Source organism: Panthera leo, chromosome F3 (assembly GCF_018350215.1).
Source record: "Panthera leo isolate Ple1 chromosome F3, P.leo_Ple1_pat1.1, whole genome shotgun sequence".
Taxonomy (NCBI): domain Eukaryota; kingdom Metazoa; phylum Chordata; class Mammalia; order Carnivora; family Felidae; genus Panthera; species Panthera leo.
The window spans coordinates 65,802,009-65,817,036 of record NC_056696.1 but is presented as its reverse complement, the minus strand read 5'-3'; the positions used below and the strand labels follow the sequence as shown (position 1 = coordinate 65,817,036).

Sequence of the window (15,028 nt, the reverse complement as noted above, 5' to 3'; positions counted from 1 at the left end):
GCAAACGAAAAAAATAAAAGCACAGATGTTCTCTCTGGCAAGGGACCAAGAAAGGGGAGGCCACGCAGGGCCATTTTAGGGAGACCCACAGCCAATGGCAGCGGGAACCCTACTGGCTCTACCTGCAGTGTGAGGGCCCACCTGACATCAGGGAGCCAGGCCTCATCTGCCCACAGCAGCATTGCCCAGTGGCGTAGGTAACCTGTCCTCCATCACGCACACGCACACACACACACACACACACACACACACAATCATGTCCTGGGCCACAAGACAAACCACAAGAATGTTTTTAAGTTTTTATTTTAATTCCAGTTCATTAACATACAGTGTTATCTTATTCAGGTGTACAATACAGTGATCAAACACACCCATCCATCACCGGCTGCTCATCACAGCAGGTGCACTCCTTAAGCTATTCAACCGCAAGAAATGTAAAGGGAGGGAAATTACGCAGAGGACATTCTGGTTCTCTAACCATGTTAGTTTCAACCTGGAAATCAAGAACAGAAAGACGGTAGGAAAATCTGTAAACACAAGGAGGTTAAACAATATGAAGCTGTCCATGCTCATAAAGAAGAGGTCAGTAGAAATGAAAATCGTTCGTAAACTGATGCAAAATGAAATGACAACATATCCAAATGTGTGGGTTGCAGCTAGAGCATCCTGAAAGGGTATTTATAGCACATTAGAGGAGAAGAGAGGTCTCTATGAAATGACTTAAATTCCTATCTCAAGAAACTAGAAAAAAATAACAAAATTGATCCCCAATTTGATATATGGGCTCACTGCAATCCTTTTAAAACCTCCTCCCAATTTTTTTTATAGAGAACAACAAACATATTCTAATTTACATGTAAACTAACAAGTTCTTGAAGATATGTAACAATCTTAAAGAAGAATCAAATGGAAATCATTGCATCCAATATTAAAACCTACCTCATGCCTACACTCATCAAGATCGCGAGATATTGGCAGAATGTATTCCAGTCTGACTCCACTTTGTGGTTTTCTGAAAGCTTTTATTCTTTACCCCCCAGCCCCCTTCCCTTCTGCCACACAGCTGGGCAAGCTGATAAGAAACCAGGGGCTCTGCCCTCGGGTGCCTGCAGGGGTTGAAACCACACAGTTCTGCGTGGGGAAGCTCGCCCTGCATTCACTCCCGAGCCATCACAGACATGACCAGCCCGTCTCCTTCCTCTGTCCACGGTCGCTGCAGTCGGCCTGGGCAATGCCCTTTACATTGAGAGCTGTCCCTACATTTCTTTATGTATATTCTTTGTTAAATTAAAATCACCTCATATATCACATTCCATATTGCATATATTGATGTTTTCACTGCGTTCCTGGTAGCACTTTTAAAAAAAGTATTTGATGTTATTTAAATGCAATAGTGTTTTGCTATCTTACATATTCCATTTTAAAATATATTCTTATTTTTCTCTATGTACTTCTCTGATATATGGGCACAAAAATTGTTTGTTTGTTTGTTTGTTTGTTTATTAATACGGTTTTTATTTGATGTCCTTAGCATACTTCTCTGCAACAAAAATGTGTTTGGGTTGATTTTTTAAATCCTATTTTGTGTCTAAGAGGAATTCTGATTAAATGTGATATTTTTCAATGTAAAATTATCCCTGAATGAAAGTGGTGCTTTACAAATTATGTCATATACCAAGGAATAACATTATTTTGCAAAAACGAGACAGCTCAGAATCAATTTTATTCCCCCTAAAAATTATTTTAAAAAGCAGTGCAGCTAAATTCTCTGAATTCCTTCTAAGTTATATTTCATTAATAGCCTATCATCAAAACTTATTTGTAATAATTCATTGGAGTATAATTTTATCAGTTCCTTTTTCTACTTTCTCCAAAACATGATATGGATGCTGTTTGACTTGATAAAATATTCATTGTCAATCATCAACATTCATTTTTTTCAGCTTCTGAAAAGTTTACCATAATTGGGTTTTCCAGTTATTATAAAATTATCATCAATTATGATTATTTTTCTATTACTTAAAAACATGTTGCCTAAATTTATGTATTCGGAAGTCTGGGGAAAATAAAAACACTGTTGATTTCAATCACATTGGCCAGTAGATTTTTACTGAAAGCCTCTGAGCCTGCAGCACGCTGTAGCTGTCTATCTGCTTATCCCTCTATTTGCCTCGCTGTAAAGGTCCGAGATACAGGTTTCACTCGGTAGATTTAGGAAACGTTCTGATAACACAGAGCTGAGAACAATAGTTGTCAGACCCCAGGGTAGAAAGACCTTCCCCGTTCTTCCAACTTAGTACAGTTGAAAACTCTGGGCATTACCGAAGAAGACACACCTGAATGCTGGAAAAGGCAAGAGCAGCTCAGGGTTTTGGGGCCCAAAGCACAACATAGTGACAAGTTCCCTGGGTCTTGTTGCCTAAGTCCCCCAGTCTTAGAGCTGCTGGAGTCCACAACCTGGAGACAGTAATCAGACCCCCTCCAAGACTCACCAACCAACAAATAAACACCCCTGCTGCTAATTCCATCCATCTTCTCTACTGTCTTTCTAGTCTTTATTTATTTCCGTGCCCATCTTTGTTATTTCCTTCCTTCTGCTGTCTTTGGGTTTAGTGCATTCTTTTTCTAGTTCTGTCAGGTGTCAAGATAGGCTATGTATTTGGGATCTTTCTTCTCAATGAGGGTTATTTATCGATACAAATTTTCCTGTAGCAGATGCTTTTGATGCATCTTGTAAGTTTGTGATTGTCTGTGGCAAGATATATATATATTTGTGTTTCTCTTTTGAGTTGTCCTCTGACCCACTGGTTATTCAGAAGTGTGTTGTTTAATTTGCATTTTCATAACTAATCAAACTGAGCTCAAGACCTGGGACTTTTCCATCCTTTCAGGAAGTTCCTTGGTGCCCTTGTCCAACCAGAGCCGCAAGGGCCATCAGGGGGGTGATTTCGACAACACTTTCTTGTTCTCTGAATTCAGAAACGGAGACATGGTGTGCGAATGGTGTTGCTTATGGCTGCTTTCACTCGCCTAATGCTCTGAGATTTTCCATGTTGTTTCCCCTTTATTCCCTTTCACTCCCGAGTTTTAGTTCTTGGCGTGCACATTCCACAACTTGTGTATGTTTTCACATGCTCACGGTCATTTGGGCTGCGTCTCGTTTTTCAAAGTGTAGCCGCGCACTGAAGAAAAAGTTCCCAGACGCTTAGACTGAGTGGATGTGCAGGGCTGCCTCTGCCAGTGAAACACAAATAACAGCCAACTGCACATGGTGTCTCTTTCATGTTCACCAGGGATAAACACCAAAGGATGTCAAAGCATGGGAAGAAACCACAAGGAGCCTGCAGACATAGACCAAACACACATCTGGTGTTTGTGTGAAAGCGTGCAGGGAAGAGGTGCAGTTTCAAGGACTGCTAAGTAATCACAGTGTGCCTCTTCCCTAACTGGCTCCTGGGAGATCAGGGGACTCTGGATCTCACAGTGCTATTGTGTTCCACGGCCTTGAGAGCAGAACATCGCCGACATTTCAGCAGTTACCCCAATCGCTTTCCCAGGGCTTACGAAACATTCTCTGGAAAGAACTCCGCGCCTCAGTACGAATTAAGCAGCTCAACGTATTCATACAAGTCTTTGTGTGGCAATACGCTCACTAGGTCTCTGTTCAGCCTTGTAGAAATTGGCATTTCTTGCTTTGTCGAGGATTCGTTGACCATCTCGTTGTGAGTCCATCTTGGGTTCTCTACTCTGTTCCATTGTCCTGTGTGTCTGTTTTTGTGCCAGTACCATAGTGTCGTGTGGATCACAGCTTTGTAATACAGCTTGAAGTCCGGAATTGTATGCCTCCAGCTTTGGTTTTCTTCTTTCAAGGTTACATTGACCATTCGGGGTCTTTTCTGGTTCTCTACACAGTTTAGAATTATTTGCTCTAGCTCTGTGAAAAATGCTGGCGTTATTTTGATAGGGGTTGCAGTGAATGTGTAGACTGCTTTGTGTAGTATTTCACATTGTTTGTTCTTCCAATCTGTGAGCATCGATGTTCTCCCATTTCTTGGTGTCTTCTTCAATTCTTTCATAAGATTTCTATAGTTCTCAGCATCCTCATCTTTTATCTTTTTGGTTAGGCTCATTCCTAAGTGTCTCACGGTTTTTGATGCAATCGTACGTGGGATAGCTTTCTTGATTTCTCTTTCCGTTGCTTCATTATTGGTGGGTAGAAATGCAAAGATTTCTATACGTTCATTTTACATGCTGTGACACTGCTGAATTTATGTATCAGTTCTAGCAATTGTTTGGAGTCTTTTTTGGGTTTTTCATGCAGAGTACCATCTGTTGCAAACGGTGAAAGTTTCACTTCTTCCTTGCCAATTTGTATACCCTTTTTTTTTTCCTTTTTTTGTATGACTGCTGACATTAAGACGTCCAGTACTGTGTTAAATAGTAATGGTGAGAATGAACAACGCGGTCTTCTTCCTGACGCTAGGGGAAAGGCTTTCAATTTCGCCCTCAATTGAGGATCATATTAGCATGAGTCTTTCATATATGGCCTTTATGATGTTGAGTTAGGTTCCATCTCTCCCGACTTTGTTGAGGGTTTGGGGAAACTAGACAGCAACATGCAGAAGAATGAAACTGGACCACTTTCTTACCCCATACAGAAAACTAAATTCAAAATGGATGAACGAATTAAATGTGAGACAGGAAACCATCCAAATCCTAGAGGAGAACACAGGTCCTCCTTGACCTTGGCCAGAGCAACTTCCTACTAGACACGTGGCCAAAGGAAAGGGAAACAAAAGGAAACACAAAGTATAAAGACTTCCTCAAGATAAAGCTTCTGCACAGCAAAGGATACAATCAACAAAACTAAGAGGCAGCCTACGGAATGAGAGAAGATATTAGAAAATTACATATGTGACAAAGGATTCGCACCCAAAATCTATTAAGAACTTATCAATACCAAAACTGTAAGTAATCCAGTGAAGAAATGGACAGAAGTCATGAATAGACACCTTTCCAAAGATGCAGTCTAGATGACGAACATACACATGAAAAGTGCTCGACATCACTCGTCATCAGGAGAGTAGAAATCAAAACCACGATGAGATACCACCTCACCCCTGTCAGAGTGGCTAAAGTCAATAATGCACGAAGCAATAGGTGTTGGCAAGGATGTGAAGAAAACAGAATCCTCTTGTACTCTTGGTGGGGATGCAAATTGGTACAGCCACTCTGGAGGACACTATGGAGGTTCCTCAAGAAACTAAAAATGGAACTACCTTACAATTTCACAATTGCACTATTGGGTATTCACTGATAGGATAGAAAAATATGGGTTTGAAAGGGAACATGCATCCCAATGTGTATAGCAGCATAATCAAAAATAGGCTAACTATGGAGAGAGTCCATATCTCCAACGACTGATGAATGGATAAAGAAGATGTATACATACACAATAAAATCTTTCTCAGCCATCAGAAAAGAATGGAATCTTGCCATGTGCAACAACGTGGATGGAACTAGAAAATGTTGTGCTGGGGCGCCTGGGTGGCTCAGTCGGTTAAGCGTCCGACTTCAGCTCAGGTCACGATCTCGCGGTCCGCGAGTTCGAGCCCCGCGTCGGGCTCTGGGCTGACAGCTCAGAGCCTGGAGCCTGCTTCCGATTCTGTGTCTCCCTCTCTCTCTGCCCCTCCCCCGTTCATGCTCTGTCTCTCTCTGTCTCAAAAATAAATAAACGTTAAAAAAAAAAAAAAGAAAATGTTGTGCTAAGTGAAACACGTCAAGCAGAGAAAGACAAATACCATCTGATTTCACTCATATGTGGAATTTAAGAAAAAAACAGATAAACCTATGGGAATGGGGGGAAAAGAGAAGAGAGGGAAACAAACCGAAAGAGACTCTTAATGATACAGGACAAACTGAAGGATGATGGAGGCAGGGGGTGGGAGAAGGGCTGGATGGGTGATGAGTATTAAGGAGGGCGCTTGTTGTGATGAGCACCAAGTGTTGTTGTATGTAAGTGATGCATCACTGAATTCGACTCCTGAAGGCGACACTGCATTGTATGTTAACTAAATTTTAAATTTAAAAAAGTTTAGAAGTTTTAACAATTACAAAATATAAAAAAGGAAAAAAAATGTAAACATTTCAAAAGACTGGCATTTCTTATGAAGTTGTCCTACCATTTTGCTCTGCATCTGCTCTTTGTGTTGTAGAAGTTTCATTTTTGTGGTTTGATTGATCAACTTTTTATGTCTGTTCCTTTTTGTCTGCTGCCTATAAAGTTTCTTTGCCTCTCTCAAGGTCATGAGGATATTGTCCTGTGTATTCTCTTAGTTGCTCTGTACTTTCAGGCATTTAGATCTCAGCCTCATCTGGGATAATTTGTGTCTATGGAATGAAGTCAGGATTAAGGTTTTAGCTTAGTTTAGTTTAGTTTTTTTATACTGAAATGTAGTGGTTTCAGTACCATCGGTTGGAAAAACTTTCCTTTCCTCATTAATTTGCACAAGGAACTTTATGGAAACCGATGGACCTATACACAGATGTGACTATTTCTGGACTCTATATTTCTCATTGATCTCTATATCTACCTTTTTGCTAGCAGCACAGAGTTTTCATTGTTGTTTACTTTATAGTGATTTTGAGATCAGGTGTTTAATTCATCCCAGTCTCTCATGATTGTTTATAGATCTTTACATTGCCAGATAAATCTTTAGAATTCGCTTGCCAATTTCTACACAAATCCTGTTTGAACTAAAACAATTTTTTAATGTTTATTTATTTTTGAGAGAGAGAGAAACAGAGAGAAACAGAGGGACACAGAGCACAAGCAGGGGAGAGGCAGAGAGAGAGGGAGACACAGAATCCGAAGCAGGCTCCAGGCTCCGAGCTGTCAGCAGAGAGCCCGACGCGGGGCTCGAACTCACGAACCGTGAGATCATGACCTAAGCCAGAGTTGGACGCTTAACTGACTGAGCCACTCGGGTGCTCTAAATCCTGTTTCAATTTTTCATTGAGTTGCATTGAACCAACAGATGAATTTTTACAATATTGAGTATTTTTATCCATAAAATTGATTGTGTCCATTTATTTAATCTATTTAATCTGTTGCATTACTGTTTATCATTTCAGTACAGAATACTTCCTCATCTTGTCCTCAATTGAATTCTAAGTGTTTATCCTAACTGTGTTTTGAGGCTATTGAAATTAACATCTAAAAATGTAATTCCTGGGGCACCTAGTTGGTTCGGTTAGTTGAGTGTCTGACACTTGATTTCAGCTCACATCACGATCTCAGGGGTGTGGGCTCAAGCCCCATGTCAGGATCCACAATGAATTTGGAGCCGGCTTATGATTCTCTCTCTCTCTCTTTCTCTGTCCCCTTCCTCTGCCCCCTCTCTCTCTCTATTTATAAAAAAGTAATTTTTTATTTTTGGTATCTAATATAAGGAAAAACAATTGACCTGAGAACTTGCTAAATGTGCTTCTTAGGTTTGTAGTCCTTCTGTAGATTTAGTAAGACTTTTTAGATATTCAGTCATGTTATCTGCAAATGAAGGGTTTCACCATTCCTTTCAAATCATTTCATCTTTTGTATCCTTTGCTTCCATTACCACGCTGGTTTGCATCTCTGGTACGATGATGTATAGAGTGGTCAAATTGCTCATTCTAGAGAAAAGAATTCAATATTTCACAATGAGGCAGGAGGGTGGTTTAAATAGAAACAGAGTTTTTTAAAAATCAGCAATGGATATCGATTTTTACAAGTACATTTTTACAAATATTGAGATGAGTATATTAATTTTTTCCATTTATTTGATTAGTTTAGTGAATGCAGTCAACATACTTTCAAATACTAAATCAGTCCTGCATTCTTGGAATAAATCGCCTTTGCATTGAAATATTATTTATTTTATGTATTACTGGCATATATATGTGAAAAAGGCTCAGCAGCATTTTGGAGATATTAGAAGAAAGGACCAATGAATTGGAAAATAAATCAGTAGAAATCAGTCAATCTCAAGAAGAAACAACTAGACTTAAAATTAATCAATTTCATCCTAGTGAAATAAGTCAGTCAGAGAAAGACACATATCCTATGTTTTCACTCATATATGACATTTCAGAAACAAAATAGATGAGCATAGGGGAAAGAAAGGAAAAATAAGAGAAAAACAGAGAGGGAGGTAAACTATAAGAGACTCTTTAATACGGAGAACAAACTGAGGGTTGCTGGAGGGGAGGTGGGTGGGGGATGGACCAAACGGGGGAGGGGCATTAAGGAGGGCACTTGTTGGGATGAGCACTAGGTGTTATATGTAAGTGAGGAATCGGTGGGTTCTACTCCTGAAAACATTGGTACACTGTATGTTCACTAACTTGAACTTAAATAAATGAAATTTAGAAGTGAATCAATTCTGTGAGATTTTCGAGACAATATCAAGTAACCCAACATTTGCATAATTGGAATATCGGGACGAAACCAAAAGATACAGAGGAAGAAAATATTTGAAGAGATAACCGCTGAAAACTGCCCGGGTTTGGTGGAACACCACAACCAAGTCAAGATGTTCAACAAATCACAAGTAAGAAAAACACAAAAGCACATCTAGACACCTCATGATCACACTGATGAAAGCCAAGGCAACGAGAAAATACTGAAACGACGAGGGAAATGTGACACATTACATAGAGTAAAAAGGCGATGTCATTAAGGGCAGTGTGTGCCTCAGAAACTGGGGAGGACAGAGACACTGAAAATGACACAGGGGAAGATGAAGAAAGGTACCCCGTGGACGAGGAAGTTTTTATCCGGCAAAACTGTGTTTCACAAATGAAGGCAAAATGAAGAAATCCTCAGACAAAAAAATGAAGAGAGTTGCTAGCCAGCATGTGGTGTAGTAAATACTAAGGGAAGGCTGAAGACAAATGAAACCCATGGTAACTTGGATGCACAGGGGACGATGAAGAAACCTGAAACTGAGTGTGAGGTTAAATCGAAACGATCACCTACGCATGTATCAGTATTCTCTTAATTTCTTTAAAAAGGCATATGCCCGTCTAAAAATTCTAGCAATGTGTTGGTAGATTTAAGTAAATGGAGCTATGTCATTGCAACTTTTCTATATTTTACTGGAAATCATTCAATATTAACTTTACATAGGATGTATGAAATTAAAAATGCATGCTACAATCTCTAGCTCGATGTATAAAACAATAGCTTGAGGAAAATTGCTCGAAAGCAAAGAGTTGTACTAATGCTACACTAATATCCACATCTCGCTCATCTTTTGGACCTTCCTAACTGCTGCAGGTTACCGTGAATGACAGGGTGGTTACGAGAAGGGTTCCTGAGGCCCCTGGTTACCATTTTGATTGGATTGTACTATCTTGTTTGGTTTTGGGATGGTTTTTACACACACTGTGTATGAGCCTTTTGCCAATTGTATGTGTTGGGGGTATTTACTCTCAATCAATGGAGCTCCTTGTTCAGTCTGCATGTTTTTAAAAGAAAACACAGATTCAGAAAGTCATCCAAACAAATATAGAGCTCAGTGAACATTTTTGCAAGCAAAGACTTTTGTAATCCCTACCCAGATGAAGGAAGAGATCAAACTAGAGTTTGCCAGCGACTAGTCCTTCTGTGTGTCCCTCCCTATCCCAGCCTCCTCCCTCCAAAAGTAATCACTATCTTAAATTGCACATTAATCTTCTCCTTCGATTTCTTTTCAGTTTTATGTGACTTGTCTGTCCATTTGCTGGCCAATTCTTCTTTAATGAACACAATTTCTCGATTTTAATTCACTCGATCTTCTCATTTTTAGTTAAGATTTTAACGTCCAGTTTAAACAATCTCTCATGTCCCAAGGATGTTGTGAAGACAATTTTTTTCATAGCAACATTTAGAAGGTTTATCGTCTGCCTTTCACAGTCAGGTTTTGATACCCAGAAACTGATTTTGCCGCTGTTGTTGTTTCGGGAGACAGGTTTCCTTTTGCCTCTACAGATATGCAACTTTGCAAGCGTGAGTTTTTGAAAAGTCTATTGTTTTCCAACCGCTCTGCAAAGCCAGATTTATCATAAATATGCCCCAGTGCCCACGTGTGCATGGGTCTTTGGGGCTCTCTTCTCCATGTTGGTGTCTTTGAAACGTGGACCACTTTCACACTGTGGCTGCATGATGAGACTTGATATCCGGTAAAACAAATCATGTCACGGTATTCTTCAAGAGAGTCGTGGCTATTTGTAAATCCATATTAATTTTAAATCCCCTTATAGTTTTCACACGCAAGAAAGGACACTGTTGGGATTGTCCCTGGGATTTCTTTGAAACCTAAGTTAGCATGGGGAGAATGGGCATCTGCACCGCACGGGGTCTTCTAATCCGTGACAAAGAGCACCTCATCATTTGCATAGGTCTTTTAGGGTTATTTTAATAATGCTTTGCAGTTTTCCATGGAGACCTCTTGCATGACTTTTGGCAAACTTTTTCTAGGACTTTGATATTTCGGCACTTCAAAATGTGATATGGTTTCTGAAAACCAGATTCCAATTGTTGTGAATTTATGGGGATGCGGGTTATTTGCTCATGTACCAAGTCCTTAGCCTTAAAATGAAGGCTAATTCTAATGATTTGTCTGCTGATTAGTTTTGGGTTTTCTAAATAAAAAACTTTATAATTCATGAGAAATGACTGTGTTTCTTCCTGTATACTCCTTCTGTCTTTTGCTCCATTTTACTGAACTGATTGTCTGGAATAAGACAGCAAGGGCACGATGGGAGAAGCCATTCTTGTCTTGTTCCTGAGTGAGCGGGGATGCGTTTAAATGTTTCACAACGAAGTGAGAAGTTGGATTTTCGAATCCCAAGGCTGTACTCCCGAAACCAACATAACATAGTGTGTCAACTGCACTCAGATACAAAAGGAAGTTTGATCGCCTGATGAGTTTAAGTAAATATATTTGTAACGTCTATTTATTTATTTTGAGAGAGAGAGAGAGAGAACAGGAAGGGCAGAGAGAGAATCCCATGCAGGCACCCCACCGTGAGTGCAGAGCCAGATGCGGAGCTAGACCCCACGAACTGTGAGATCATGACATCATGAGATCATGAGCCAAAATCAAGAGTTAGACGCTTAACTAACCAGCCACCCAGGCGTCCCAGGAAGATTCTTTTGATTCCTATCATGCTAATAGGTTTTATTCATCCCCGAGTGGATATTCAACTTTATCCAAAAGTTCTTCTTCATCAATAAAATAATTACTTGATTAATATCCCTTATTTTGATAATGTGATAAATTCTACTGATCTATTTCAAATGTGTCAACCTTGAATCTCTGAACTAAATCCAACTTGAGTTTTCCCTCCGAGTTCTGCGTCTATGCTCCTGAGCGAGAGGTCAAAATCCCGTTTCTAAATGGTACTGGTCCCAAAACTGAGTTGAGGAGTCTTTACTCTTTTCTATTCCAGGCAAGGTTTTGGGCACTTTTGGCATAACATCCACTTTAGAAAATTGCCAAAATCTCCTAGTGAAGCTTAAAGGATTCGGAGGTTTGTTTGCCTCTTGTTGATGTAGAATATATTAACTAAAATTCTATTTCTTGAAAATGAAACGGCTGGTTTCCTCAGGTCAACTTTAATATGTGTTCTCTAGGAACTTTCCAACTTTGTGTAAGTTCTCAAATCCATGATCATGGAATCACTCACAGGATTGTCTCATCTTTTAGGTGTGGGTGTGAACTGAGAAGTGCCCCAATTTTCATTCCCATCATTGTTTAGTTTTATTTCCTGTCTTAATTTCTTCATCAGTCTCACCAGGGAACAAGACGATTTAGGATTATTTTCAACATTCCACTTTTTGACTTTTTGAGCCACTGTACTGAAAACTACTATTTAATTAATTCTGCGCTTATCTATTCATTTTATTCTTTACGATCTTTTTGTGCTCGTTTATTATTCCTGTTTTGAATTCTTGACAGGAAAGCTTAGGTTATTAATTTTCAGCCTGTGAACTTATCTAATACGCATTTTGGAGGCCGTGGATTTCCATGTAAACACTGAAAAGCTATGTCCCACCAGCTTTGACTTGTAGTGTTTTCATTTTCTCCAATTCAAACCATTTTTCCAGGATTCCCAAGATTTTCATTTGATTCATGATTTATTTACAAGTGTGTTTCTTGACTTTTACACCTGTAGGTATTTTCCAGCTCCCCTGCAAGTACTTATTTCTATCTCAGCAATGAATATTAAGTAGGCAACTAGCAATGCCTCCACAGTCACCATATCGGGTAGATGCAAGTTAATGGGTCCAAACTCAAGTTTAGGAACTTGAGTCTACACTTCATCATATTCTCTATGCCCACCATAACAGGGTAAATTGTTGGCATCTGTTTACAAGACTTTATGACTTCCCTAGATTGGATAGTCAGTTCTCAGGGTGGAACCAAAGTCGAAGAAACATTGTCATGGAGGCAGTGAGCACAGATTGAAGAGGGGACATATTCTGCCTGTATGTGAGGCACAAGATGGTCCCAGAGAAGAACATAGAGTCATGGCAAGAGGTAATCATAATCAGAGTGTGTTCATAATATTTTTTGTTCATTATCTCAGTTAGCTTAATAACTTCCCCGTAAATGATGGGGAACAGACATTGTCCCCACATTTGTCAAATACTGGATGCACACAAAATCCCAACACAAAGGTTACATCCAACAGGAGAGAGCACGAATTGGGTTAACAATAGAACTGAGGAAAGAAGTCAGAAAATCCCCAGGATTTGACGCGATGTTCATCTGGTTTCCTTCACTGCACATCATATGTCTGCCAAAATTGTTCCAAAATACCTTTCATTGTCAAACCCTTCAATATCATAACATGTGCTTTTTTTTACACATTTGCTCTGAATGTCTTCCTTTTAAAGACCGTGGGGGTTATTTCCAGGCCTCGTCCAGGGACCCTGACTTTCAGAGAGACTCCACTGCCTTGTTTGCCTGTTGGATCAATGTTTCAAGATATCCTGTATATTCAGAGGGAGCCTCTGACAGTCATGTGAAGAACACAGTCATGAACAGTGTTTAAAAGAAACTTCTGTAATCATTATGGCATAGAACTGACCAAATATACACATCAATCCAGACATGCACAATGGACCGTTGATGATTTCTACATAGTATATCACTTATGAGAAATGTTTTTCTCCTGGGAGGCACAGCACAATGCCTGACAATGTTGCTTAGAAAAATTCTTCCACCATTGAATCTTTAGATATTTTAAAGCACCTCTTAGTGTTGTGGTCACAGGGGTTGTTTTTCCCTTCCACAATCTTGCTCTTCCAAAGCCATCCATGGTGCAGGATGCCCGGAGGGTGACTGACAGAAGTGTACTATCTTGAGGAACAGCCAGTAGAAATAGAACTAATTGAACAACTTTTTTTTTTAATTTTTTTAACGTTTATTTATTTTTGAGACAGAGAGAGACAGAGCATGAGCAGGGGAGGGTCAGAGAGAGAGGGAGACACAGAATCGGAAACGGGCTCCAGGCTCTGAGCTGTCAGCACAGAGCCCGACGCGAGGCTCGAACTCACGGACCGTGAGATCATGACCTCAGCCGAAGTCCGCCGCTTAACCGACTGAGCCACCCAGGCGCCCCTGAACAACTTTTTTAAAACTAAGTAATGTTTGTGATTGTTTAGCTCCCAGTCTCTGGTTTCCTACATGCCAACCTCTGGTAAAAGGCCAATGGCAAGCCTTCTCCTGACATCGCATGATAAATGCCTACTGACATTAGGGAACACACAATCATGCACCTACAAGCCAGGATTATGTATTCAGAAACTCCTCTTTGCCAGCAGCTTTCTGAACGCATTCTTCATGTCTCTATTCCTGAGGCTGAAAATGAGGGGGCTGAGGAAAGGGGTGATGACGGTGTAAGGGACAGCGATGAGTGTGTCATCTCCTCCCGAGCCTTCTGGCTTCAGATAGACAATAGCCGCGAAGCCAAAGTGGACGATGACCACAGTGAGATGAGAGGCGCAGGTAGAAAAGGCCTTCTGCTTGCCCTCGGCTGAAGGGATCCTGAAGACAGTGGACAGAATGAAAACGTAAGTGGTGATGATGAGCAGAAAGGTACCCGTCAAACCTGACACTGAGACCATTGTTACAACGAGTTCGGTGAGGTCGCTGTCTAGACAAGACAGCCTCACCACGGCCCGCATGTGGCAGAAGAAATGGTGGATGAGGTTGGGGGTGCAGAACGAGCCCCCGAATATCAGTGCGGTCTCTGTCACAGAGATAAGGAAGCCTCCGGCCCAAGCAGAGACCACCAGGTGCCCACACACCACATTGGTCATCAGCAGTGGGTATCGGAGAGGGTGGCAGATGGCCAGAAAGCGATCGTATCCCATCAGCGTGAGGATGATGCAGTGAGTGCCACCAAGTCCCAGGAAGAAACACATCTGCAAGCCACACCCCGGGACTGAAATGCTTCTCTTCTCAGTGAGCAGGTCTGCCAGCATCTTGGGGATGATGGTCAGCGTGTAGCAGGTCTCGGAGAAAGAGAGGGCACGGAGGAAGAGGTACATAGGGGTGCGGAGAGATCTGTCCGCCCAAGTTAGACCCAGGATGGCCAGGTTACCTGTGAGGGTGAGAAGGTAGAGGCCAAAAAAGAGCACGAAGAGGAATGGCCGCACGTGTGGGTACGAGGAGAAGCCCACAAGAACGAATTCTTTCAGGACTGTCTGGTTGGCCTTCATTGTGGCATGTCTGAAATGTGAAAGAAACAACAAGTAAATATTCAACTCTCCGTTATTCTTTGAAGGTTGTGGTGTGAATAAGACAGATGATCAGGGAGTTACGATGACCAATTGATTCTTCAATTTGTGTGGCAAAACACCATGTGTATGTAGGTCACGGGTTTTCCTAATTTTAGTTCATTTGTTATACCTTTATTAGGGGTGCAATTACTGATCGCTTGGTGGGTGACAGAAGACTCTTCGTGGCTTATTGTTTTAGCAGACTTTATTGGCTGG

The 15,028-nt window shown here is 40.8% G+C and overlaps 1 protein-coding gene across 1 annotated transcript; it reads right to left on the bottom strand.

Moving 5' to 3' along the window:
* Nucleotides 1-13,828: 13,828 nt before the first annotated feature.
* Nucleotides 13,829-14,752, bottom strand: LOC122212419 (olfactory receptor 10X1-like). Its single transcript, XM_042926309.1, has one exon. The coding sequence runs from the start codon at nt 14,750-14,752 to the stop codon at nt 13,829-13,831; it is 924 nt and encodes a 307-aa protein (XP_042782243.1).
* Nucleotides 14,753-15,028: the final 276 nt, after the last annotated feature.